The sequence below is a fragment of the Pangasianodon hypophthalmus genome, chromosome 5, assembly GCF_027358585.1.
Source record: "Pangasianodon hypophthalmus isolate fPanHyp1 chromosome 5, fPanHyp1.pri, whole genome shotgun sequence".
In the NCBI taxonomy this organism is placed as follows: domain Eukaryota; kingdom Metazoa; phylum Chordata; class Actinopteri; order Siluriformes; family Pangasiidae; genus Pangasianodon; species Pangasianodon hypophthalmus.
The window spans coordinates 9,276,405-9,303,668 of record NC_069714.1 but is presented as its reverse complement, the minus strand read 5'-3'; the positions used below and the strand labels follow the sequence as shown (position 1 = coordinate 9,303,668).

Here is a 27,264-nt window from a genome sequence, read left to right as displayed (position 1 = left end):
AGACTGGATACATTTTTCTGTAAATTTGCGGACAGAATGTTTCTGTAGACTTCTGAATTCATTCTGCTGCTACCATCCTGAGTGACATCATCAATAAAGATTAGTGAGTCTGTTCTAGAAGCAGCCATGCAAGCTCAAGCCATGACACTGCCTCCACCGTACTGGATAGATGGACTCATATATTTTGGATTATGACTCATATGTCATGGATCACTTTGGCCTTTCCATCACTTTGGAAGAGGTTAGTCTTGGTTGCAGACCTTCTGTGGCTCATCTCTGTATTTCTTTGATAATTCCAATCTGGCCTTCTGATTCGAAGTTTTCTTCAACTGGTGGATTGTGATACCTTCACCCCTGCACTGTGGAGGTTGTTGGGAGGTTTGTCACTGACTGTTGTTTTTAGGTTCACAACTCTCACAATGTTTCTGTCATGAGCTGCTGTTGCTTTCCTTGGCCGACCTGTTTGATGTCTGGTTGTTATACCAGTGGTTTCTTTCTTTTTCAGGACAAGCCAAATTGTTTATTGCCTGTGTACATTGCTTGTGCAATGGCTTTGATCAATTTTTCCTCTTTCTCAGCTTCAAAATGGCTTGCTTTTCTCCCATAGACAGCTCTCTGGTCTTCATGTTGGTTTCTCCTTTTTAAAAACAAATGCAGTCTTCAGAGGCGAAACCTAGGGCTCAAACCAAGAGTAGACAGTCAAAGCTATTAACTGTTTGAACAATCATTCAAACAGGGCACACCTTTGCAACAAGAAACACCTGTCAATCACATGTTCCAATATTTTTGATCGATTGAAAAATGAGTGGTTTCAAACAAAAGATGCCTCGTTCTAAGTTGTTTAACACATCTAAATGTAAATATCAGGAAACAAAAGCTGAAATACTGATCTATCGTCTCATTTTAATTTTTTGGTCTCAAACCAAAATTACTTTGGTATATAGCAAAAACAAAAGAATTGGCCTTGCCATTCCAATACTTTCGGAGGGGACTGTACATATATATAAAACGTTTATATACAGGTCTTGTATAACATCCAGTCAAAAGCTTTAGATGTGAGACTCATCTTATCATCATTGCAATGTCCAACAACTTTATCATGTATCACATTTTTGTTTATATTATGCAGCCCTAACAACACACTACTTTCTGAGGAGCTGTGCAGCATTCTGTGTTCCTATTTGCATAAACATGGAAATAAAAATAATTGGAAAATGATGTGTGATCTGGCTAGAAGATTTTTGAATACCCTTAATCAATTATACTGATGTGTCTGATAAGCACTGTCTACTTCTCCCATGCAACTTCTCTGGCTCTGGAGAATTGAACTATTGTAGCTTAAATTCTGTTTATCTCTCTCTTTCTCTCTGTGCCTCTCAGCGGGCAGCTCAGGTGCTGTGGGCCCAGCTGGACACTGAGCGCAAAGAACAGCATATTTCCTGTGTGGAGCTCTTCTATCGACTGCACTGTCTGGCACCATCCACAGCCATCTGTGAGGATATTATCTGCATGGCCCTGCTGAGCAGAGACAAGGTACAGTAGTGCTGACTAGGACCAGCTGATATAAATGACTTATCTCATCTTATTTGCTGTTAATGGATTATTTTTGACCTTCATGGAACCAAGTACAATAATACAACTAATAGATATAAGTGAAACTATACAGAATGGCTTACAGTAGTTCAGCTGCCTGTGGCTGTTTTTTTTCTAGCCCTGACTGTAGATACACACACCCTATCATTGATGCCATGTAACTTGGTTACGCAGACTGAAACACCTCCTAGATTTGGTGTCCATTGAGGCTAATTTATTTAAGCCCACTTCACTGACACATCTATAAAACATCAGCATTGATTGGGAAGGCACATGAGAAGACAATATTGGGTGTAATAAACATGAACAGGGTGTATTACTTTCTCAAGAATTAATTTTTCAAAATGCCTTTGGAGGACAAACAAGAAATAAACAGACTGAGCATACATCCAATTAAATTTAAAATTATACAAACATAAGTTTTGTGTTTCGTCATTTGAATGAAATAGCAAGTGCCAATTTTCAGTTTACCATACTTGCTATTTGGCAGTGGCTGTTCTGTGGTTAAGGCTCTGGATGTCTGATCTAAAGGAAGGTTATGATTTCGAATTCCAGTACTGCCAAGCTGTCCTTAAGTAAGACCCCTAACTTTTGTTAGCTCAAGTGTCAGACAGTTTGGGTAAAAGCATCTACCAAAATGACTAAAAGGTAAATGTAAATTAATGTAAATAACACTTGACTTAAAACATGGGAAGCATGAATGGTGCTACTTGTCTGTCTTTCAAAGAGTATGTGTGTTAGACTCAACCATATGGTTTCATAAGAGTAACAGAGAGTTATTGATAGGTAGAATTTTTAGTCCTCCCATTCAGTATTGCGGCCTGCTGCTTACATATCACACATACACTATATTGCCAAAAGTTTTGGGACACCCCTCCAAATCATTGAATTCAGGTGTTCCAATCACTTCCATGGCCACAGTTGTATAAAATCAAGCACCTAGGCATGCAGACTGCTTCTACAAACATTTGTGAAAGAATGGGTCGCTCTCAGGAGCTCACTGAATTCAAGCGTGGTACCGTGATAGGTCAACTGTTAATGGTATTATAACAAAGTGGAAGCAATAGGGAACAACAGCAACTCAGCCACGAAGTGGTAGGCCACATAAAATCACAGAGCGGGGTCAGCGCATGCTGAGGCGCACAGTGCGCAGTGCGCCAACTTTCTGCGGAGTCAATAGCTACAGACCTCCAAACTTCGTGTGGTCTTCAGATTAGCTCAAGAACAGTGCATAGAGAGCTTCATGGAATGGATTTTCATGACCGAGCAGCTGCACCCAAGCCTTACATCACCAAGTGCAATGCAAAGCGTCGGATGCAGTGGTGTAAAGCATGCCGCCACTGGACTCTAGAGCAGTGGAGACGTGTTCTCTGGAGTGACGAATCACACTTCTCTGTCTGGCAATCCGATGGACGAGTCTGGATTTGGCGGTTGCCAGGAGAACGGTACTTGCCTGAGTGCATTGTGCCAAGTGTAAAGTTTGGTGGAGGAGGGATTATGGTGTGGGTTGTTTTTCAGGGGTTGGGCTTGGCCCCTTAGTTCCAGTGAAAGGAACTCTTAATGCTTCAGCATACCAAGACATTTTGGACAATTTCATGCTCCCAACTTTGTGGGAACAGTTTGGGGATGGCCCCTTCCTGTTCCAACATGACTGCACACCAGTGCACAAAGCAAGGTCCATAAAGACATGGATGAGCGAGTTTGGTGTGGAGAAACTTGACTGGCCTGCACAGAGTCCTGACCTCAACCCGATAGAACACCATTGGAATGAATTAGAGCGGAGACTGCGAGCCAGGCCTTCTCGTCCAACATCAGTACCTGACCTCACAATGCGCTTCTAGAAGAATGGTCAAAAATTCCCATAAACACACTCCTAAACCTTGTGGAAAGCCTTCCCAGAAGAGTTGAAGCTGTTATAGCTGCAAAGGGTGGGCCAACTCCATATTAAACCCTACGGATTAAGAATGGGATGTCATTAAAGTTCATGTGCATGTAAAGGCACACGTCCCAAAACTTTTGGCAATATAGTGTATATACTTACACATACTGTATATATGCAGACTACAATTTTGACATGTGGCCGTATGTTTTTGTTTACAACCATCTTATCCATAGGTTGTGCGTTTGGAGGCTCTTCACAGATTCTCTGTTTTGTGGCACCTAATGCGAGAGGTCCAGATGAATCGCAGCACTTCTCTGAACCGCTCCTTTGACAGGTCAGACATGTTCCCTGAGAATACAGGCAAATTCCATGACTGGGTCATTACATCAAATCACTTTGAAAATTTTTTATACATTTTTCTCTTTCTGTGTCAGGTCTCTGTTTGTGGTGTTGGACAGTCTAAATAGTCAAGATGGTAGCGTCAGTGCAGTCGGGCAGAGCTGGTTGGTGCGAGCTCTGTCTCTTGGTGATGTTGTCCGCATCTTGGAACCTGTTTTACTCCTACTGCTGGATCCGAAGACACAGAGAACAGCCATTCAGAACGTCAAGCACAACCTATCAGTTGGTCTGTTCTTGTTGTGTTTGTAGACATACTTTCTGGAAATAGTTTGTTTATGATTACTTTGAATGTTCAGTAGATCTTATTTCACCGGGACCATGTATTGGTACTAGAATATTTTTACTACCAGTATCTATTATTCTTTATTGACCATCTCTTGTAATATATGTATACAGTCAGGTCCGGACATATTTGGACAATGACAGAGTTTTTGTGATTTTGCCTTTATACACCACCACAATGGATTTGAAATAAAGCAATCAAGATGTGATCGAAGTGTACACTTTCAGCTTTATTTTAAGAGGTTCCACAAAAATATGGTATTTACCATTTAGGAATTACAGCCATTTTCAACAAAGTACCTCCATTTTCATGGGCTCAAAGGTATTTGGACAAAGTGACATAATTGTAAATATAACCATAATTTTAATACATAGATGAAAATCCTTTGCAGTCAATGACTGCCTGAAGTCTGGAGCCCATGTTCTCAAAACTCAAATTCTGAGTTTCCTCCCTGGAGATGCTTTGCCAGGCCTTCACTGCAGCCACCTTCAGTTGCTGCTTGTTTGGGGGTCTTTCTGCCTTCAGTCTTGTCTTCAGTAAGTGAAAAACATGCTCTATTGGGTTGAGATCAGGCAACTGACTTGGCCATTGAAGAATATTCCATTTCTTTGCCTTCAAAAAGTCTTGAGTGGCTTTCACAGTATGTTTAGGGTCATTATCCACCTGCACTGTCAAGCAGCGTCCTATCAGTTTTGTAGCATTTGGCTGAATGTGAGCTGAGAATTCATCTTGCTACTTCTGTCAGCAGTCACATCATCAATAAACACCAGTGAGCCCGTTCCATTGGCAGCCATACATGCCCATGCCATAACACTTCCTCCACCATTTTTGACACATGTGGTATACTTTGGATCATGAGCTGTTCCTTTCTTTTGCCATACTTTTCTCTTCCCATCATTCTGGTACAAGTTAATGTTGGTTTCATCAGTCCAAAGAATCTTATTCCAGAACATGGGAGGCTTTTTTAGATGTTTTCTGGCAAAGTCTAATCTGGCTTTCCTATTCTTGAATGTTACCAGTGGTTTGCACCTTGTTGTAAACCCTCTGTATTTACATTCATGAAGGCGTCTCTTGATTGTAGATTTTGACAATGATACGCCTACCTTCTCCAGAGTATTCTTGACTTCTGTTGATGTTGTGAAGGGGTTTTTCTTCACCAAGGAAAGGATTCTGTGATCATCCACTTTAGTTGTCTTCCATGGTCTTCCAGGCCTTTTGATGTTGTTGAGCTCACCACTGCTTTCTTTCTTTTAAGAACGTACCCAACTGTTGATTTGGCCACAGCTAAGGTTTTTGCTATCTATCTTATAGATTTATGTTGTTTTTTCAGCCTAATGATGGCCTCCTTCACTTGCATTGAGATCTCCTTGGACTTCATATTGGTAGCTCCATTTGAACAGCTGCCAAATGCCAACCCAATACCTGATATCAACTCCAGACCTTTTATCTGCTTGTCTTGAAGTAACGAGGGAAAGGACTGCACCTGGTCAATTAACTTCTTGTCAGTCAGTTGTCCAAATACCTTTGAGCCCCTGAAAATGGAAGTACTTTGTTTAAAATGCCTGTAATTCCTAAATGTTAACTGCCATATTTTTATGGAACCTCTTAAAATAAAGCTGAAAGTCCACTCTTCGATCACATCTTGATTGTTTTATTTCAAATCCATTGTGGTGGTGTATAAAGGTAAAAATCACAAAAACTCTGTCAGTGTCCAAATACTTCCGGGCCTGACTGTATGTATGTGTGTGTGTGTGTATATATATATATATATATATATATATATATATATATATATATATATATATATACACATACACACACACGTATGTATTATGAGAAGAAACTGATATTACCAATGAACTTGAACTTGGGTAACTCTGCTTAGGCAGAGTGAAGGTGCCTCATCACATTTGACTTGGAATATGGATTGTAGCAGATTGTTCAGTGGTAACGTGCTAGCATAGTTGTTTATGTTTTCTCCACAGGTAATTGGAGTGCATTAAGTTACAGAGACAGGACCAACATTAAGAACACTGGAGATGGTTTGATGAACCAACCAGAGGATAGCATGTTGACTCACATTGCTATGGTAGACCGTGAAGCTATATGGCTTGACCTGCAGCGTGATCCAGAGCTTCATGGAATGCCATCAGATTCCCCTGCAATGTCTCGCAGTGAAAGTGAGGAGACTGACAGAGATGATAATGAGGCCAGAGAAGACGAAGAAGAGGAGAGTGAGCACACTGAGTCGGCCGACACAAATGGAGCCCAGAACTCCACAGAGACCTCGAGTTCAGGCTCCACCCCTTACCTGCAGCAGCCTGCCAACAGGGAAGGCATTGTGGTCAATGGTCTGCAGCGGGGGGACTCGGAGCATACGCAAGCTTCCGATTCACTATCAAGTGATGAGGATGATGGGCAGCTGGAGGCTCTAGCCAAATCCCGTCTCTTGAAGCAGCAACGTGAGAGACAGGAAGCAGTGGATTCGCTCTTCCGACATATTCTGCTTTACCGGCAGACATATGAAAGTGGACAGATTCTGTACGCCTTTGCGGTGGTGGAAACGCTGTTGAGGAGCAGCGCAGGTCCGTTTGTGGAGGCACTAAGTAGCACAGCTTTGGACTGCAGCTCCACTGCCCACCTGAACCTCATCCAGAACCTACTACAGAGACATCGGCAAGTCCAAGAGGGTGGCAGTTTCTATGGCCCTCTTCAGAATTCCACCCCTCCTAAAGCTGGCACTCCAGAGCAGCCACCCTCCTCTCCTCTTTCCTCTCCCTCTACCTCCTTATCTCCTCCGACTTTCCTTCTGGAGATCCTGACATGCCTCTGTTTGCGGTTCCTGCGCTCCCACTTCCCTTCTTATGCTAGTGTGAATGCCTGTCATGTGCAGGCAAACCGGGAGGTGCAGGTTAAGAGCGTGGAAGTGCTAACAGCACTGGTGGAACAGCTAGTGACGGTGGCCCAGCAGGCACAGACAGCTGAGACTGCCAATGGAAGCATAGAAGTCATACGTAATCTTTTATGGGGCAGCAAGTTGCAGCACTATGTCCTCCTTATGCTCTCCACCTCCATGTATGTCTGCCAGCGTGCAGATGCACCTGTCCAACATCCACTGACCAAGGATGAGCAGGGTGATGATGTAGGCGAAATCTCTGAGGAGAGGCTTGTTTATTGTGGGCGAGATGGGAGCTGGGCTGAACATCCAATTCAGATTGCCCTCCTGAAGCTGCTCAGGGTTCTTATTGTACTAGAACATTGTGTATCTCCAACACACACTAAGAAACTTGCACAAGGAGATAACCAGTTCCAGCAGTCCCTGGAGGACATCCCTTCTTCTGGCCTAGCGCGAGAGTGGCACACTGCAATAATGTTCCAGCAGTCCATCAAGGCTGTTCGCTATGTGGCCAGTCAACCCATTACAGCACAGGGAATGTTTGTGTCGGCAGCAGCCCGGGCTCTGTGCCCACAATATGGCTTTGCCATGCACCCAGCTTGGGTGACGTTGCTCTGTCAGATTCTACCTTTCCTTGGCCGCTCGCTGGCCATCATTGTGGCTCCCATCATCACACAGATCTGCAGAAACCTAGATGAGCTTGTTAAACAGCATGAGCATGACGGATTCAAGGCTGCTCATGGGTAATAAAAATGTCCTGTATATGTCTGTTTAGTGTATAAGATACTGGTGTTTGTTAGAAGTAAAACACATTTTTATTCATTACTGAGCTCTTAATTGAGTGTGTTTTTTGTGGGTGTAGCAGTAACCTGAAGAAGGAGAACATTGCACCTGATTATCCTCTTACTCTGCTGGAGGGGCTTACTGCTATCACACACTACTGCCTCCTGGAACACAAGAAAGTAAAGCATGCACATACTGTAAACACTTTCAGATTAAGACAGATATAACTGACCATTTATAGTGAAAATGATTTTCATTTTGAGTACTGAGGAAGACATGCCTTTATCAAAGATCAAAGATCTCTCTCTCTCTCTCTCTCTCTCTTTAGTCTGCAGGTTGTGATGCAACAGACATGCGAAATGCCTGTAATGCCATTCTGGAGGAGTTTCCTCATATGGTCAGCACCATGGCCTTGCTTTGGGGTGTAGTCAAGGGTGCTGACTCAGCTTACAGCAGCAGATCTTCCTCCACCTCTGTCTATTTCAAAAGCACAAAGGTATGTGCATAATGTACGCTTAATACACTATGTACACTCTGTAAATTGTACCATACTCTGTAATGTCTGTGCTGTAATTTACCCTCAGAGCATGTTTGTGTTGTGTAGATCCTGAAACAGAAGGTTCTGGGGCTCCTGACACCATTGACTCAGCAGTATGGGGCACAAGTCATGGCCTCTGTGGCTGCTGTATGGAACAATAGGCGTAGCCGAAAGAGACGCTCCAAAAACAAGGTGAGATATACTGACTAGACTAACATTCCTTATGGCTATATGTTGATGAATATTGCATGAAAATGGCTTGTGTGTGTGTGTGTTTGTGTGCATGTGTGCAGATTCTGCCAGTAGCCAGTGATTCCCAGATGATGATTGTAGATTTAGTAAAGTCAGTGAACACACTCCGCACCGACACCATTTTGCAGCTCATCAGGGAGGTGGTGAAGAAACCCCACCAAATCAAAGCAGACCAGGTACAAAACAACAAATACATACCTCAATACACAAGCATATTAAATATTAATATTTATATTTTCCCCCTCTTCAGCAAAAGCCAACCCTAGTTGATGTACCCATGCTGCAGTTCTGCTATGCCTACATACAGAGGTAACGTCTCATGTTGTCCATTTTATCCACCAGCCTCTTTTAGTTCATTTATAAAATGTGGTCAATTTAAGCATACCTATTATTCTGATAAACATTCTCATAGTGACTGATGTCACAGCTAGCTGAATTTTCTTATACAATGCTAAATGTTCTGCTCAGGGGGCTCATATTGTCTTTGTTGTGTCTGTAGTCTTCCTGCTCAGGATCTTCAGGAAAACGTCATGGCTATCCTCTCTCTACTTAAAGATTCTGTGCAGCTTAATCTTTCCCCACCTGGCCATTTTCTCCTTCTTGGGTGAGCTTACACTCTGCATTATCCATTATTTATTGCAGTGTTTTAATGGTGGTTTGATGATGGTGGGGGTGATGTACACATGTTTCATACAGCATCTCAGATACATCAATCGTCACATTCAAACTTTAGGCATGAAAAAAGTCTGAATACATGGTGACAGACAGGAGCTGGTAGGCAGTCAAGAAAGAAGGGAAGGAAGATAGTCAATATAATATAAGTATTTTGTCAGTATACTTTGTCAGTATTTAATAATATGGACATAGTAGTTAGTGTACATTGTGTGGTCTGGGACAGAGCCATGAATTCTCTCTGAATGTGTTGTGTAGCACAATTAATTTAACTAAATGTTCTTCCACAAGTAGCTTGTAATAGCATGTTTTCTCCAGAGCCAAATAATTTCAGAATCATACATCCTGAAGCTTTAACTGGAATATCGATTTACACAGCCCTTTATAGTAGACTATGTCCTAGGGTTTGTGAAAATCTTTTAAAAAAAAAAACAGATTGAATTGCCAGATGAGGTGCAGCCTGGAGAAGATATCTACTGTTTAATGTGTAACACATCTTGGAAACAGTAGTTTACAGATTGGCAGAGAAGAGTCCTCCTGATATTGCCACCACTGATGATGAATTAACACAAGGTGTTAAATTTTGAGCTGTTTTCCCTATACAGCATCCTGAATGACTTTGTGAATAGACTCCCCACCATGGACAACAAGAGAGATTCCAGAGAACTGCAGGTATGAGATACACAATGACAGATTGACAGCATGTTTTTACAAGAATACACACTTTTTGTGCAGTGTTGGTTGATACACATCTCAAATGATTTGTCCCTGATTGTGTCTCTAATTTTGGAGCTGTTTGTGTAATACAAAGAGTGAATCTGTTGTTCTTCAACACTTTTTTTGCGTGTTTCCATGAACAGGAAGTGACCCAGAGAATCCTGGAGGCGGTAGGCGCTGTGGCTGGCTCCTCTCTGGAACAGACCAGCTGGCTGAGCCGTAACCTGGAGGTGAAGGCACAGCCTCAGATCTGCCTGCAGGAGGATGAAGATGAGCCTGAAGGTAGTGAATTCTATGGTTAGACCACCACATATTTTACATATATGTGTGTATATATATATATATATATATATATATATATATATATACACACACACACACACACACACACACAATACAAACCTTGCATTAAACCACATTTTAAATATTAAAAGGGTAAATATTGCACTTTCTGTTGGTATAAATATCTTAGTGCTAGATGCATGATAAGTATAATATGAATCTCATCTGCTTCCCTGTCACATCCACTTAGAATCTGTTGGCCAGGGTAGTGCTATGGTGTCATCCTCAGCTCCATCTGTGTTCAGTGTACAAGCTCTGGCTCTGCTGGCTGAGGTAGGACATCATCCCACAACCATACCACAGGAAATTATACAAGAACCACACATTCAGCATGTTTGCTCTCCTTCAGATTCTAGCCCTTCTTCTGGATATGGTGTATCGCAGTGATGAGAAGGAGAAAGCTGTGCCTCTCATCTCCCGCCTCATGTATTATGTCTTCCCCTACCTGAAAAACCACAGGCAAGTAGCGATACGCAGTTTTCCATTTCTTCTGTATAGAATTTTTGTAAATTCATTATGTGTCCTGCGCTCTTCATATTTCTCTTTGTCTCTGTCTATCTCTTTCTCTCTCCCTCAGTGCCTATAATATGCCCAGTTTCAGTGCAGGGGCTCAGCTGTTGAGCAGCCTGAGTGGTTATGCCTACACTAAGCGTGCCTGGAAAAAGGAAGTGCTTGAGCTCTTCATGGATCCTCTGTTCTTCACTATGGAGATATCCTGTGTCTGCCAGTAGGATTCTTAATTTCCTCCTCACTTTTCCTCCAATGACCATAGAGGCAATATAGTTGTTTATAAACACAAAAGTTTGTTGAGGCTAAAGTTTCAGAACCGTACATGTGGATTTTTTTCCGTACATGTGGATTTTTTGACGATCAGATTTCTTATGCATATGGAAGTCAGTGTTTTTCAGCATGCATTCATTTAATTGTATACTTCTGTTTTTAGCTGGAAATCCATCACAGACCATCTGCTCACACATGAGAAGACCATGTTCAAGGACTTGATGAGTAAGTTTTAATTGATTATTGGATCAATTAGTGCTTCTGTATGTACAGTAAATGTGTATGTATCAATATGTTCAGTGTGTGTAGCCAGTGATATATACTGTATAGTATATGTATAGACTATGTAGTGTATAAATGTATGTACAGTATTTCTATAGACATCTGCATGTTTGTACAGGCATGCAGAGCAGTTCTCTGAAGCTGTTTAGCAGTGCTGAGCAGAAGCCCATGTTACTAAAGCGCCAGGCGTTCGCCATGTTCAGTGGAGAGATGGACCAGTACCACCTCTACCTGCCTTTAATACAAGGTACTACAGTGTGGCTGTTGGTTTGTGAGGCAGAATAGCAGACTATTCTGAAAATTTGTGATAATTCATTACTGATTCATTCTTTAAGTTTGGTTTTAAAAGAAGTTGTATTTTAAATGTTAAATCCAGTCCTGTTTTCCACACACCCTCACCAGAGCGTTTGACAGAGAACCTGCGGATGGGACAGACCCCGGCAGTGTCGGCTCAGATGTTCCTGATGTTCCGTGTACTGTTGTTGAGAATCTCACCACAGCACCTCACCTCCCTCTGGCCTATCATGGTCACTGAACTGGTGAGGGAATTAATGTTATTGGTCATAACACCCACTGTTGATATTTAACATGCAGGTTTGTTCTGATGTTCCTTGAGTTAATGTGTTGACTGATTACTTCACTAGGTTGTAGCCTGCTAAGCAGAAGCTAGTGGTCATTGTTGAGTTTTGTTTTCTTTCTGCAGATTCGCATTTTTGCAAGGCTCGAAAAGGCTCTGCTAGAAGAAAAAGATGTTTCAAAGTGAGTCCTGGACAAGAGAATTTCATCATTCATAACTCCATACGGCGAATAGCCTGAGCTCATTTGGTTTTTTTTCTCCAAGTTTGGTTAGTCTGGTGGAAAAAGGGGGTTAAAACCATATTCAATTAGTTCACACACATGGAATCATGTTTATAAATTGATGTTTATAATTTTGGTTTAAGCATTAATTATATATGCTGTGTCAGTGTAGATGACTTATTCTACTGTGCGAGCATTCAGATATAGTCTAAATATTGTATTAACTTATGACACTCAACACAGATTATTATATATTCTAATAACTGGCTATAGTGCAAATTTGTTTCTATCATTTACCCTTGCTCGCTCTCTCTCTCTCACTCACTTGCTGTGTGTGTGTGTGTGGACGGCAGGAATAAGCGAGGTGGTCAGGAGAAGAACAGCCTGAGGTCTTTTCCACAGGCAGAACTGGACATGTATCTGTCAGCCTGCAAGTTCTTGGACACTGCTGTGTCTTTTCCACCTGAGCGCATGCCTCTGTTCCAAATGTGAGGAAATACATAGCGTTTGTGTGTGTGAAAGAGAAAGAGGGGGAGAGCATGTTTGGTTAAAAAAATTAAGTTGGATATCTATGTGTCTGTGATTACAGATAATAGCCATGCATTTTGTGGGTTCATGTGTGTGTGTGTGTGAACATGTGATATAGGTATCGCTGGGCATTCGTGCCTGAAGTGGATGTAGACAGTTATGATGGTCCAGGCACCACTCTGCTGGAGAGTGAACAGGAGTGCAAACCTCACGTGGTCAGGATACTGGAAGGCCTTCACCATCGCTATGGGGTAAACATGGCAAAATCAGCATTTCTTTAAGCACATGTACAAACACTTTCAACTTTGAGCATGGTACCTATCTGCAGCATACCACTGCACTAAACTATGTGCTTTTGGAATGAATTTTGGAACTATAACTCATTTAAAGTGCTGACTGAACCCATGAGTTTGACCTGCATGTTTCAGGAGCTGAACGGAACGGTGGGAGAGTCCGAATCCGAGTGTATGGAGTTCCCTCTTCTCACTTTCCACTCACTCTCATCCATCACGCAGCTTGTGCCGTTCTTCCAAACCCTGTGCTGCACTTTCTGCAGCTCAACACCCTCTCCGCATCCTCCCGCTGAATACCCACCATCCAGTGCAGACAGAGTGCTGCAGCGCTTAGAGCTCATCACAGAAGAAGAGTTTCTGGACGGTATGGAATCATAAGTCTCAGGCTTTTAGCTAAGCATTAGTCTTAGAATTGGCACTCTGTTTTATCTTACCTGTTAATCCATCTTAATTGCTTGGTGAGCATGAAAGTCAAAGACACTGCAATGTGATAATATGCATTATGTTATTGTGCTATCTGTCATTATTGAACAAATTTGTTTATTTTTGTAATATTGTAGTTCGAAGTACAGTGATCACAGAAGGATTCAAGTTCATTATATCAGTTAATTGCTTTTATGTGAATATTTAATAATTTAATAAAGATGAAAAGACTGTGGATTTAATATTATGAACAATGAAAGTGTTTTTCCAGCCAAAAGTACTGCTAAAATCATAGCTCAAATTTGAGTCTCAAATATTTATAACTGATCAGTTATCACACCTTAAACAAGGTTTGAGGTTTTACATTGCAGCAGGTGTATATCGCTTTTGTGATACTACGTGCAAATGTATGTGCAAACTAAATCTTAGTGATGTTTATTTCATGTGACACTATTTTTCCATAACATTCCATAACTATGGTTTTAAATAGAGCTAGTGAAAAAACACATAAAGCTCAATTTTGGCATTAAAGGCATTTCATAGTATGCAGTATTGATGACACAGATGGAATATTGTGGGTGCTGCTAAATCCTTAATCATGAATCAAGAATCTAGTGTGATGTACGTGTTACCTTGTTATACTGTGTATGGTGCATTCTAGAGCACTGTAAATGTCATTCCCTTTTATGGAAGAATATATGTCATTTATTCATCTTTGTCCTTGGACACCTGATGAAGGACCATTCTCTTGAGTTTCACCAAGACCTAGCTTTTGTGCTTTGTCCACTTTGGTTCCATGATGGTGAATCAGTAACATTGAACAGCTGGACACAGTTTGGACATTTCCCTGCTCTAACATACTTGACCAACCTTGTTAACATCTAGTAGGTGTGTTAGAGTAGAAAAATCAGAAGACTGAAGCAAACTCCCAGCATACAGGATTTCAGCAATACAATACATTGTCCATTTGTTCTGTCCTTTGAGTCTTCTCTACCACTCTATATCTCACTTTATCTCACCGCCTGTATTCTAATTGAAAAACAAACATGTACATGAGCTGCATGCACTGTTCTTACGGTTAAGAAGAAGCCCATTGTTTTCTTATTGGATGCATTACTTTTCTGTACAGAGCAAGCACAAGGGCACATTTTAGGTTAAATGCACATAAGAGAATGTTTATTACCAGTTTGCCACACAAAAAAATCCACTTTTTAGTGTACAAATCAATATGACAAAGCAATCTTAGAATAAATATAAATGTAAGTATGATCCATTTAAATAAAAACAATTGAATTCTAACTCTAAATCTCTATGGTTTGGGGATGCATTTCACAACAGTATGTTGAAGTGCCTGAAAGATAAACAGTGAATGTTATAGGCACAGTGTTTAATGCATAATTCCAGGTTTGTCTTTCCCATATACACATACAGTTTATATGTCTATTAAGTGAACGACACAGGAAATGTTTGTGTTGTGTTGTTCTCTGAACTGGTTTGCCCTCTGAAAACCTTTTTAAGCTTGAATGTGAATTGAGTGTTTGACTGGGGTGAGCAGTCGTGTTTCTTTTCGAATAAACATATTATTTTGCCTTTATGACATTATACCTAAGTTGGTTTGATGTTTATTTGTGGTTGTAATTCATAATCACTCATAGGTGAAGCACTATGGGGGTGCTTATATGTAAACAGATAAAATAGCCATATATACATGATTATACAATTTTGTGTGTGTGAGTGTGTGTGTGTGTGTACACCTGTGTATACCTGTGTATTAGAGGGCTTCACGGGTCCACCTGGATCCGAAAACCCGAGGTCCGACCCGAGACCCGAGCGGGTTCGGGTCCAAAACGTCGACGAGTGCCTCGGACATGGGTCGGGTTCGGTATTAGTTGCCTCGGGTCTCGGGTAATTTAAAATAAATGTGCTTTTTCCAAATGGACCCGATCAGACCCGATCCCTTTAACGGAGTGTCTATTTACAATAAACAGCCCACCTTGCTGGCAGAGGCTTTTTGCACTAACCCCGTGAACCAGTGTCTGGTTGTGATAGACAGCAATACAAAAGACATCATACGCTGTACTGGCGTAGCGTGTAAGGCGCATGACGTCAACTTTTGATGCGACCGACCGAGTTACCTTCCTTCTCTTGCCGAACCCGTTCTTCTCTCTTTTCCCATCACATAGGCTATCAGATCGGAAAGGCGTTTATTTTTAATATAAATGAATGAACTATTCAAAAAGTGGAAATAAAGTGCTTCATGGGTATTTAATAATAGTGTTTATTAGGATTAATGGGAAGGTGTATATAGAGGACTTTTGTCCCAATAAGGCGGCATCCATTTAATAATTTTAATAAATATATGATGTGATAATAATTTATGATAATTTACACTCAGTATGTTATTATTGCATACTGTTTTATAATGTACTACAATACTGAGGTGCAAATATCTGCACTAAGCAATTTATTTACACTTACATTTACCTATTGCAAGGAAAATATTCCGTCAATGCCGTTTACGTTCTGGTCCAGTCGGGGTCGAAAATAAACGCCATCGGGTAGGACTCGGGTCTAATTTCATCGGGTTTGTCTCGGGTCGGGTTTTTCTTTTAAAAAATTAATTTATGCACGTCGGGTTCGGGTAAGAAGTGATTCGGGTCAATTCGGGTCGGGTATGGATTTTAGGACCCAAGAAGACCTCTACTGTGTATACCTATGGCAGATATCACTGTGTATATCACTAATTGTAATAATTACATACTAATCATTGTACCAACTACAAAATTAAATTTCATTACATTTTATCAGCTATTAAGTTGTTCTTACTATTTATATTGATGTATTATTGACCTAATGATGTATGATTATTGCTTTGTTACTATATTATTTACTCCATTATGAGATTATTTCTCAAAAAGCAAGTTACTTCCTCTGGCCCAATTTCATTTCCATGTGTTTTAATCGAACAGTCCCCTATGAAGAAAGCTGGACAGATCATTAAAAAGTTGTTGAGATGTTGAGGCTGTTGTTTCCATGGCATGGATAATGACAACCATTGCAATCAGATTACAATACATTTGGCAGTCGTGATGCTGGACTTCAGTTGTGTATAAAAATGTATAAAAAACAATCTGAGTTTTATTTTTTGGGTTGGTTTTATTGATGACCGTGTAACACTAGATACCAAACTCCTAAATAAATATAAGGGAAAAAAGGTGTAATGTCTGCTAAACCTGTCAGGCAGGTGTTAGTTTTATGTTTAGTAGGCTACAGATTTTACACGTGTATTTTCATAGTTTCAAGTTGCAAATTTGACTTTGAATTATATCTATTCTGCACATGACAGTGACATGTTTTCAGTTCATTCATTATGTGATGCCTCAGTTTGGCCTGGTGCCTCCCTCACTACTGCTGTATAAAGTGAATAAGTGAGAGAGGCATCAGAGCTCCAGTGTTTCTCACACACACATGACACATGGTTGTTTACTCTGCTAAACAATTATAGAAGTTGTGTTTTATGATACTTATCATACTTAATATACTGCAGATGATGCTAAAACATTTTTTAAACAACAGATATCACAATCAGCCTTTGCCAGTTGATATTCTTATTTTTCATTGGAATGTTTTCAAATATTTACATTCATTTATGCAAATTAGGCTTCTTCTAACAGGATAGGCTTAAACTTGCATAAATCAATCTTTGAATGATGTTAGTGTTTATTATTGAAGACTTTTATAGAAAAGTTTTGTTGGAAAATCATTTCTTTACTGTTTAACACCATTATACCACCTCTAACAGCCTGGGACTGTTGACAGAAGACAGATTTGGTCCATGGATTCATGCTGTTCGGTGCCAAATTCTGACTCTACCATCTGTGTGCCTCAGCGGAAATGGAGATTCACCAGACGAGGGCAACATTTTTACAGTCATGAGCTGTCCAGTTTTGGTGATCCTGTGCCCACTGCAGCAAAACTGATGTGTGTATGTATGTATGTGTGTCAAGGGGTGGGATATATCAGGCTGTAAGTGAACAGGCGGTTCTCGAAGTTGATGTGTTGGGTTGGAAGCAGGAAAAATGGACAAGCGTAAGGATCTGAGTGACTTTGACAAGGGCCAAATTGTGATGGCTAGATGACTGGGTCAGAGCATCTCCAAAATGGCAGGTCTTGTGGGCTGTTCCCAGTATGAAGTGGTTTGTACCTACCAAAAGTGGTCCAAAGGAGGACAACTGGTAAGGTCCATATCTTTTTCCATTCAAGGGCATTTATGAACTGATTCCAGAAATGAACAGTATAACAGTGGAAACAGTTTGTCTCTGAAACAGCCTACAGATATTCATGTTGTTCTTTGTAACTGTGGGACAGAAGCAAATATGACCAGTTGGCCCAGAAGGGAAATATGGTGGCAAAGAGGGAAAAGAACAAAAAATTTAAATAAATAAATAAATAAAAAATAAGGTGCTCTCTCTCTCTCTCTCTCTCTCTCTCTCTCCTCTCTCTCTCTCTCTCTCTCTCTCTCTCTCTCTCTCTCTCTCTCTCTCTCTCCTCTCTCTCTCTCTCTCTCTCTCTCTCTCCTCTCTCTCTCTCTCTCTCTCTCTCTCTCCTCTCTCTCTCTCTCTCTCTGGAAAAAGAGAGCTCGCTATCTCTGGCCTGGCCTATTAAAAAAATTGAGCACACAGATCTTTTCATTCTGTGCAACTGAGTATTTAGGGCCAAAGACGAACAGGTTCTCTGTCAGTATTTGACCCAACTTCCCTATCCAAATTCCCAGTGTATTAAACATTGCTGCTAGTCTATCGCATCTTAAAAAAGGTGGTCTAGTGTTTCCTCTCTATCACAGAATGGGCATGTTGTAGCTAGGGTGGGAGTCGATATGTGCTATGTGTCTGTTTGTGGCTATGCTATGGCCCCATGCACAATCCTCCACTGTAGATCAGTTGTGTGCTTCTCTACAAGGGGCTTGTACAGGGAACCTGTACAAGAAGAACCTGGCACCATCAGGTCTGAGCATGAGAGTAGTTTTCCCTCTTCTTCCCGCTGTTCAACTGCTGCAGAAATAGAGAGTGAGGGGAAGCGTTGCCAGTCTCCTCCAGATCCCTGATCTAGAGCCTCCCTAAACTCTGGAGGCAGTGCTAGGATCACCTCTCTCAGCATCCCCTGCAGCAGACGATGGGACTGGATTCCTGTCTCTTCGCTCAGTATAGTGTGAGATTTCTAGGCCCCCATCCCACAATCCTCCCAACTTGGTTATTTGAGCTTTGTGAAGGCGGTGGCCAACACTCCTCGATGCCAAGACCATTTTATTGTTAACTGTTCTTATTGCATACAGGTTCTCTTATTCAGACTGTAAACTGACTTTGTATATTTTTATTATTCTTCCTTGTTCCTTATTGTGTGTTTTTTGTATATTTATTGTCTTTGTAATTTATATTAATACAGTAGCATGTTTGTTGCCCTACTACCCCATCTTTCTCGTGAGGAAAAAACGAAATAAGAATTTAATTGTACCAAAGTACATATGACAATAAAGATCTTGAATCTTGAGTAGACAGTCTATAGTGGTCAGTTCTGTCAGTCCTGTGCTGTAGAGCAGTCTCTGTGCTGTCTGCAGGCGAAAAGCCCTTATTCGACAGGACAGGTCAATCAGGCCCTGACCTCCCTCCTGTACCGGAAGGTATAGTACAGGGCTTGTGTCCAGTGTTGTCCAGTCCAGAAAAAGTCCACTATCCTCCTCTGGATCTCTCTGATTAGTGTCTCTGGTGGCTCAAGGGCTATGAACTTGTGCCACAGCATGGAGGCGATTAGTCTGTTAGTGACCAGCACCCTCCTCCTTTAGGACAGCTGGGGCAGGACCCAAGTCCACTTAGACAACTTGGCACCTACCTTCTCCACCATTCCCTCCCAGATATTTTGCAAGTACTCTTCTTCTCCTAAGAAGACGCCCAAGTATTTGATGCCTTTTTTTCCTCACCGTACGTTTTCTGGTAGCTTGGGTAGTTCTTTCTCTTGCCACTGTCCTGCAATAAAACTTTCACACTTACTCCAGTTCATTCACGCAGAGGATGCCCTTTGCTACACAGCTAGACTGTGAGTAAGAGCTTGAACATGTTGCTGCTTTGTAATGAAGACCATTATGTTGTCTGCATAAGCTGACAGTACCACTTTCTCCTGTAGCCCACACACTGATAAGCCCTGCATGTTTCTTCTTAATTGAACTAATAGAGGTTCAATGGCTAAACTGTACAATTGCCCAGATAATGTCTTATCCCCCACTGCATTCTGAAAGAACAGCTAAGTCCTCCCCCCACCTTGAGCATAATGCAAGCCTCAGAATATAAAAGTTTAATACATGATAAAAACTTTGTACCCACCCCAAAAGCATCTAGAGTGTCAAAGAGATACTGTATGTATGATCGACTCTGTCAAAGGCTTTTTCTTGGTCTATAGAGAAAAAACCCAGATCGCAAGAGTTGATTTTACACTGTTCATTCATGTCACACGCAAAAAAAAACATTGTCCATTATTGCGTGTCCAGGCACACAGTATGCCTGACTTGCATTTATCACTGTGTCTAAGTGTTCCTTCAGTCTATTTGACAGACATTTTGATAGAATTTTATAGTCTGTACATAGAAGTGACACAGGCCTCCAGTTTTTTGAAACACATAAGTCATCTTTTTTTGGAAGGAGAGATAAAACTACCTGTGAACCTAGTGGGTAATTTCCCATTGTTTATAGACCATTTAAAAACCTCATACAGGTCTGTTCCCAGTGTTTGCCGAAAGTGTTTGTAAAATTCTGCCAGACATCCGTCAATGCCTGGTGCTCACCCAGTGGATAACTGCTGTACCGCAATGGCTAGTTCTTGGGGTTCAATATCGAATTCCAATGTTTGTTTGTTGTTTACTCAGTTTTATTAACTCCTTCAGTAGCGCCTTTCTGCATTGTGGGTCAGTAACGTCCACATGGTACAGTTCCTTATAAAAGTTCACTGCAATATTTCTCATTTCTGCTGGTGTTGTGGTTGTAGTTCCATCAGGGTACTTTAGGTACTGCATCTGATTGTGAGGTCTGATTCTGATCTGCTGAATAAGTAGGAGGTTGGGACATCAATGTCCTTGATGTTAGAATTTTGGGCTCTGATGAGGGCCCCTTTAGCCTGCTTGTGAACCCAGTGCCTTCTTCTTTACTTCTAGATAGTTCCTCTTCCCTGTGTCGTTCTTAATAATTATTTCATTTCCCTCTGTTCCTTTCTCCCTCTCTAACTCCTCAATGGTGCCCTTTACTATTGCTTTCATGTGTGTGGTGTATTGCTGGCAAAACATTTTTATTTGTGTTTTCCCAACCTCCCACCATGTGCCTAAGGAAGCCTCTTCCTTCTGTTTCCATTTCTTCCAAAATAATGTAAAATTAAAGCAGAAATCTTGATCTTGAAGCAGCTTTATGTTAAAATACCAATAAGATCTAGGCTTCCTGGTACTGGAGAACATAAAATCTACTGTGACCATGTGGTGGTCTGAAAAACCACTGGGTTTTATAAAACTCTTTAAAATTTTGTTCCTATCAGTTTTTGCGGTATAAAATCTGTCTAGTCTAACAGCATTTATTCTTGTTTTTAACCATGTGTATTGCTTTACACCCAAGTTCTTTTCTCTCAAAGGATCTATAAGTCCATGTGCTTTAATAACTCCATCTAGGAAAAGAGAGCCTATGAGGACAGCTGTACAGAAATAAAAGAGACCCATGTGATGTGACCATTTTTTAAATTTAGTTTTTAAAGATCTTTTTCTTCTTTTTCTTTCTGTAGCTTTGTAGCCATTTTTCACAAGCAGTATTTCTTTTGTTGGCTCAGTTCCTCCAAAGTAGCATCTTTTTGTAGTTTTGAGACTGATATTAAAAATGTATCTGTATCTGGAAAAAGAAAATGTTGATCTAGTGAGTACATTAAAGGAGCATCAATACTATTTTTTCACAGCAGTAGTGCCAGTACTGTTCCCTGCCTCCACAGCACCTTACCCATATCAGTGACCTTTGTAACATTTCCATCAATCTCCATAACCACATCAGCAATCTCCACAACAGTTCCACTGACCACACCAGCTTTCTCTATGATGCTTATTGTTCTCTCTAGCCATTTTACTACTCTCTTCAACCACTACTGTGGTTTCCAGAGTCATACCTGTATTTTCTGTAACCACACCAGCCTCCCCATTATCAAACTACCATTATTCATCATATTACCAGCACTCTTCATTACCACATCAGCGTTCTGTCGTCATACCAGTATTTTCTGTACGTATGCCATCATTCTCTATTGCTACACTATTGCTCTCCATTAGCATAGCACCTCCTCTATTTTCCTCCACCATGTCACCACACTGTGTGTCTACTCCACTAACTTCCTCAGCTATGCTGTCCTCCAGCTGTGAAGCCTGGAGCTCAGCAGATTGTGCTTCACATGCAGGTTTAGGAGCACTGCTTTGTCCTGCCTGATCATCCTCAGCACCGGTCTCAGCACCGGTCTCAGCACCGGTCTCAGCACCGGTCTCAGCACCGGTCTCAGCAGCAGCAGGTTGAGCAGTAGCCCTGCCTCCTGCACTGAACCCAGTCTGCCTGGTATTCTTCCTCCCTGCTGCTGGCTTCTCCCTCACCCTCACGCATTCAAAGCATTTCATGTTCCTGGTCCTTGTATAGCGTGTCTGGACCGGGACGCAGTCACACAAAGACCACACACACAATGAGATCCAGCTCTGGCTTTAATCTGCAACAGGAGAACTAATCAGTGGATCACAGGCGACAGCTTCTCCCTCTCTGGTATACAGAGTTGTTTGCGGGGAGAAGCATCGGTACATGCATTCATTAGCCTCTTAACAGGTAGACTCAGGCTATTACATAATCAATTAAACAAAAAACTGAAATAAATGTAAATAAAAAAACTGATCACAATATACAGACTTGTGTACAGATGTGTCTTCCTTCTAATACATCAATATACTTATTAATACATTACAATTTACATATTACAGTGTTTTATATTCTATTTTATATTTACATATTTATTCGATTAAATGTTTATATACTATAATATATATATATATATATATATATATATATATATATATATATATAAATATATATATATAAAAAATACCACTCATATCAATAAATCCATATTTTTACACATTACAAATGAAATGAAATATCCAAAATATCTAGCATCGTACCGCAAGCAGGCTGCACCATGTGCGTCATGCATAGCATAAACCATTAAAGTGGATTCTTCCCCGTAATACTCTATGCACAATATGCATTCATTAAGGAGCAACTAGATCTCTTTTCTTTTTAAGACAAATGAAATAAGCAACGTACCTGCAACAGGAGAACTGATCAGTGGATCACAGGCGACAGCTTCTCCCTCTCTGGTATACACTAAACATACGATGCTAATCAGTTAGCGCCACGAGGTACTTCATTTAAATCAAATTAAACGTTAAACAATATATTTCCATCATAACCAACATAATCACATTCATCCAGCGATCAATATGCATTTAGACAAGAAACATCATCATACCAGAGCTGTTTGCGGGGAGAAGCATCGGTACATGCATTCATTAGCCTCTTAACAGGTAGACTGAGGCTATTACATGTCGCACGAGGGGAAACCCCACAGGTGTTCCACTGATAGCGCTCCCTCCCAATAACAAACACCCGAAGACACGTTCTGCTACTTTAACGTTGTATTCTTGTGACTTATGAACAATAAAAAGAACTAAATTTTTGAAGTTCATTACCTCAACCTTATTACGAAACATATAGAACATATAACAGCACAGACAGCATATACAAAAATAATAATACAATATAGGAAGGAAGAGACAAAGCAAATTAAATTAAGTCAATGAATTATTCATACCAGTTACACTTGCATACAGCATGTAGGATCTGCCTTCGTGTGTGATTCTGAAGGAGATCGCTAACGAGGGCTCCTTCAGAAACATCAGCACACGCCGCCTGAACGACATGACGTGCTTCAGCTCCGGGTGTTTACAGTCCAGCGGGACCATTTTAATGCTACTTGTTAACTTACCAACGTGAGAAAGCTCGCGCTCTGTGTCCTCATTGGCTATAAATGGCGGGACATTTGAGATTGTAATTCAGCTAGTTACAGCCGCTAGCACCTGCTCCACCGTAACCTCGGGACTCACCTCACAGTGTGCCCCATGATGGAGTGAGCTCGGCTGGGCACCGCTGCTCCTCCACGCCACCAGCTCACCCCACACAGGGCCTCCTCTCCCAGAGAGAGAGAGAGAGGTGTTTTTGTTTAGGGTATTATTTATTATATATATTTTTTTTTACTTTTAATTTACTAATCAAATGTGACATCGAGAAAACAAGAAAACCAGAAAAAAGGAAAAAAGTTTGAGAGACAGTCGCCCTCAACTGCTTCACATGCTACTCTCACTTATAGACTTCCATATGAAACACAGTGTCTTGAGTAAAAGTCAAATTGGATTAATACCAAACCACCGCATCAGCGATCATATTTACACCTTACACACCCTAATTGACCTACACATTAACCAAAACCAAAACAAAATATTGGCATGTTTTATAGATCTCCAAGAAGCATTTGATTCCATTTGGCACAAAGGTCTATTTTATAAAATTTCAGAAACTGGTGTAGGGGGTAAAACATATGATATAACCAAAACTATGTACACAAACAACAAGTACGGAATTAAAATTAGCAACAAAAGAATTGAATTCTTCCCTCAGGAGTGTGGAGTGAGACAGGGTTGCTGCCTAAGCCCAACACTATTTAACCCTTGTGTGGTGTTCATATTTTTGTTAATCAGCCAGTGTTCCTGGGTCTGGTGGATCCGCTGCATTTTTTGGGTTTTTAATTCAACACAATCAAACAATTTTATGTTAAAAAACTCAACAGATGTTTACTTCATCCCAATTACAAGCAATATAAACAACATATATGGTTAATATTTGCCCTTTACCTTTGTTAGACCACATTTATGAATTAAATTGCTACTCGTTTTTTGTTTGTTTTTTAATAAAATGTAATAAAAAAAATGAAAATCAATTATAATCAAGATATGCGAAAAAAATTCAACAAATTTACAAATGAAGCAAGGTTTTTCATAACTATTGATTCTTATTTATTTGAACTTCATTAGAAATTTAACCCATTCAGGTCAGTTTACACAACACAAGCTGAACACATACAGGAACCATGCCAGTCTAGACAACACATTAGCCCCACTGAACACATTGCCTTTTCATACCAGCCTATACAACACATGAGGGGGAGAGTTGTACTGTGTGTGTGTTGCATATGTACTTCTTGCACTTGATGCATGCATATTGTGAAGTGTGTGGACCCAAGATGGACAGAAAAACACAATATGGACAGAAAAACTCTACGCTGGCCGCTGTTGATATTCTTTGCCATATTGGACATCTCAGCACACAATGCCTTTGTCATCTGGATGGCACTGAACCCAGAGTGGAACAGAGGGAAGCTCCAGAGGAGATGCCTCTTTCTCTTCCACTCTGGGAAAGGCACTGGTGAGTTGCACCTCAAATCCAGAGAAGACCACATGTTCCAAGATGTCAAAGAATATCAAGAGCGGCCAGCGTAGGGTCCTCCTTTTGCAGCTGTAGGCAGTCACCAGCTTGTCCATGTTGCATGGAAAAGTTCTCTGCCAGTTTCTGCATCCCACAGGGATTCTGTGGATTCCCCTTTGGACCTGAAAACTCCAGCAAGGATAAGAACCCCAAAGTAGGCATGTAAATGGGTTTGTCCATCTTCTTCCACCTCTCTCTCCGAAAACACGCCTTCCTTCTAAATTAGTGAAATCCAGAATAATTTTCTGGATGGAATCTGGGATGAAAAGCTCAGAAGAAGACTTGAAGTCCTGCACATGAGTAACTGCCATCCGTGTTGGCCCTGGTTGCATCCTTATCACATTGGCAGCCATGCGGGGTGGCTCATTTCTTGGGCAAGAAGACCATTCAATTTCACAATTTTTTGACATCCATATTTCTTCACTTGCTAGCTGCTGATGGGCTTGTCCTGGTCCTGGAGCTGGCTGTTGACAGGCTGGTCCTGGAGCTGGCTGCTTACAGGCTGGTTCTGGGGCTGGCTGCTGATGGGCTGGTCCTGGGTCTGGCTGCTGATGGGCTGGTCCTGGGGCTCGTCTTCATTTTGGAACTAGCTGATGCTCAATCTCATCCTCTTCTTCAAAGTCACTGTCACACTCTGAATTTTCAGAAATGTGATCCTCACATTCTGAAACCTCTTCCTTTACATCATCCTCAAAAGCTTCTCTCTCTTCCAAAATCAATTGCGAGACCCTGTGAGCAGATAATCTTTTGGCCATCTTGATCAGTTGTGATAAGGAACCACACTGGCAAAGCTATATTTATTGTGTCACTCCCCCAATTTGCAGCTGGGATAGAGTATTAGCAAATAAAGATTTATTCCCGCAAGACAGAGGGTAAAATCTGCGGGAATGTGAGTGCACACAGATATCAGTGCTTGATATTGTTGCAACCTTGTGCGGGGAAACACAAAACTCACACTCTCTCTCACACACACACACACACACACACACACACACATACACACATACTAACAGCAGGTCCAGACAGAAGGAGGACAGTGTAGGTACACAGGACCTACAATTTCCACACTTTTATTAGCTCCGGGTCCAGTGGACTCGAACATCCTGTATGTAATATAAATGTGTAGGGGGGGTGTACAGTGTGTGGTCATTGAAAATGTGTTCTGATATATGTTCTTCATAGAAAATGAGCCAAGGCCAGTGAGTCTGAGTTTGAAAAAATAATTAATCATATCATTTTTCTTTTGATGAAAAATGAAAACGGGTCCCACAGACCCGAACACCATACAATATAGATATTAACAAATTGGCCTCAATTTTGATCAATCAGCAGCACCTGGTCTCACTCTACATGACTGAGAGGTCAAATTCCTGCTGTACACAGATGAGCTGGTCCTGCTCTCCCCCAGCACTCATTGTCTACAGCAGACCCTGGACCTGCTGCAGCAGTACTGTCAGACCTGGGCCCTGACAGTAAACCTCAAAAAGACCAAAACTATTATTTTTCAAAAAAGATCCAGATGTCAGGGAAACACATCACACTTCCCTTTAGGGACACACAACATAGAAAATTGTAAAGAGTACAGTTACTTAGGATTGAAAATTGGTTCCACTGGAAATTTCAGTCCAGTGGTGAATGAGCTGACAGAGAAAGCACGCAGGGCATTCTACGCAATTAAAAAAACAAATTCAAATTCCAATTCAAATCTGGTTCAAATTATATGAATCAGTAATTTAACCAGTTGTGCTGTATGGTAGTGAGGTCTGGGGGCCACTTACAAACCAAAATTGTACACAATGGGATAAACACCCAGCTGAAATTATGCACACACAATTCTGCAAATCCATCTGAAACACTACAAACAACGGCTGCAGAGCTGAATTAGGCCGATTCCCACTACTGCTCAAATATTGGCTCCACCTAAAACACAGTGACCCCCAGGCCTGTCACTACAAAGCCCTGCAATGCCAAGAGCTGAGGAGAAGAGTCTCCTCACCCGGCTGGTCCTGAACCTCAGCTCACTGAAACACACTTACACAGTCTCCCAGTTCAAATGTAGATTAAAGACATGTATCTTTAGCCAGGCATACACTTAACACACACCATAACCTTGTACTTCAGTACATCTGATTAATAGCAAATTATGACTTAGGGCTTA

At 41.1% G+C, this 27,264-nt stretch overlaps 1 protein-coding gene and 1 long non-coding RNA gene across 4 annotated transcripts in view; one reads left to right on the top strand and one right to left on the bottom strand.

Annotated features, from left to right (window-relative positions):
- Positions 1–15,063, top strand: part of dop1b (DOP1 leucine zipper like protein B) — a 31,196-nt gene extending 16,133 nt beyond the window's left edge. For 2 of the 3 annotated variants that reach the window (XM_053234298.1, XM_026911380.3), the window contains exons 18-39: positions 1,381–1,533; positions 3,709–3,809; positions 3,910–4,100; positions 6,143–7,796; positions 7,916–8,015; positions 8,165–8,332; positions 8,441–8,566; positions 8,668–8,802; positions 8,877–8,935; positions 9,126–9,230; positions 9,904–9,970; positions 10,159–10,297; positions 10,548–10,630; positions 10,707–10,816; positions 10,935–11,084; positions 11,301–11,362; positions 11,538–11,666; positions 11,822–11,958; positions 12,123–12,178; positions 12,571–12,705; positions 12,864–12,996; positions 13,174–15,063. In XM_053234298.1, coding sequence (XP_053090273.1) covers positions 1,381–1,533; positions 3,709–3,809; positions 3,910–4,100; positions 6,143–7,796; positions 7,916–8,015; positions 8,165–8,332; positions 8,441–8,566; positions 8,668–8,802; positions 8,877–8,935; positions 9,126–9,230; positions 9,904–9,970; positions 10,159–10,297; positions 10,548–10,630; positions 10,707–10,816; positions 10,935–11,084; positions 11,301–11,362; positions 11,538–11,666; positions 11,822–11,958; positions 12,123–12,178; positions 12,571–12,705; positions 12,864–12,996; positions 13,174–13,416 — 4,236 coding nt within the window. In that variant the 3' untranslated portion in view covers positions 13,417–15,063. The remainder of the gene's footprint in view (positions 1–1,380; positions 1,534–3,708; positions 3,810–3,909; positions 4,101–6,142; positions 7,797–7,915; positions 8,016–8,164; positions 8,333–8,440; positions 8,567–8,667; positions 8,803–8,876; positions 8,936–9,125; positions 9,231–9,903; positions 9,971–10,158; positions 10,298–10,547; positions 10,631–10,706; positions 10,817–10,934; positions 11,085–11,300; positions 11,363–11,537; positions 11,667–11,821; positions 11,959–12,122; positions 12,179–12,570; positions 12,706–12,863; positions 12,997–13,173) is intronic. The other variant, XM_053234299.1, reaches the window with a different exon arrangement.
- Positions 15,064–18,782: 3,719 nt separating this feature from the next.
- On the bottom strand, positions 18,783–23,185 carry LOC113526242 (uncharacterized). Its single transcript, XR_003402748.3, has 3 exons — positions 23,038–23,185; positions 22,833–22,892; positions 18,783–21,374 (listed from the first exon to the last, which is right to left on the bottom strand). It is a non-coding gene; the product is annotated as an uncharacterized LOC113526242 (long non-coding RNA).
- Between the last annotated feature and the right edge of the window lie 4,079 nt (positions 23,186–27,264).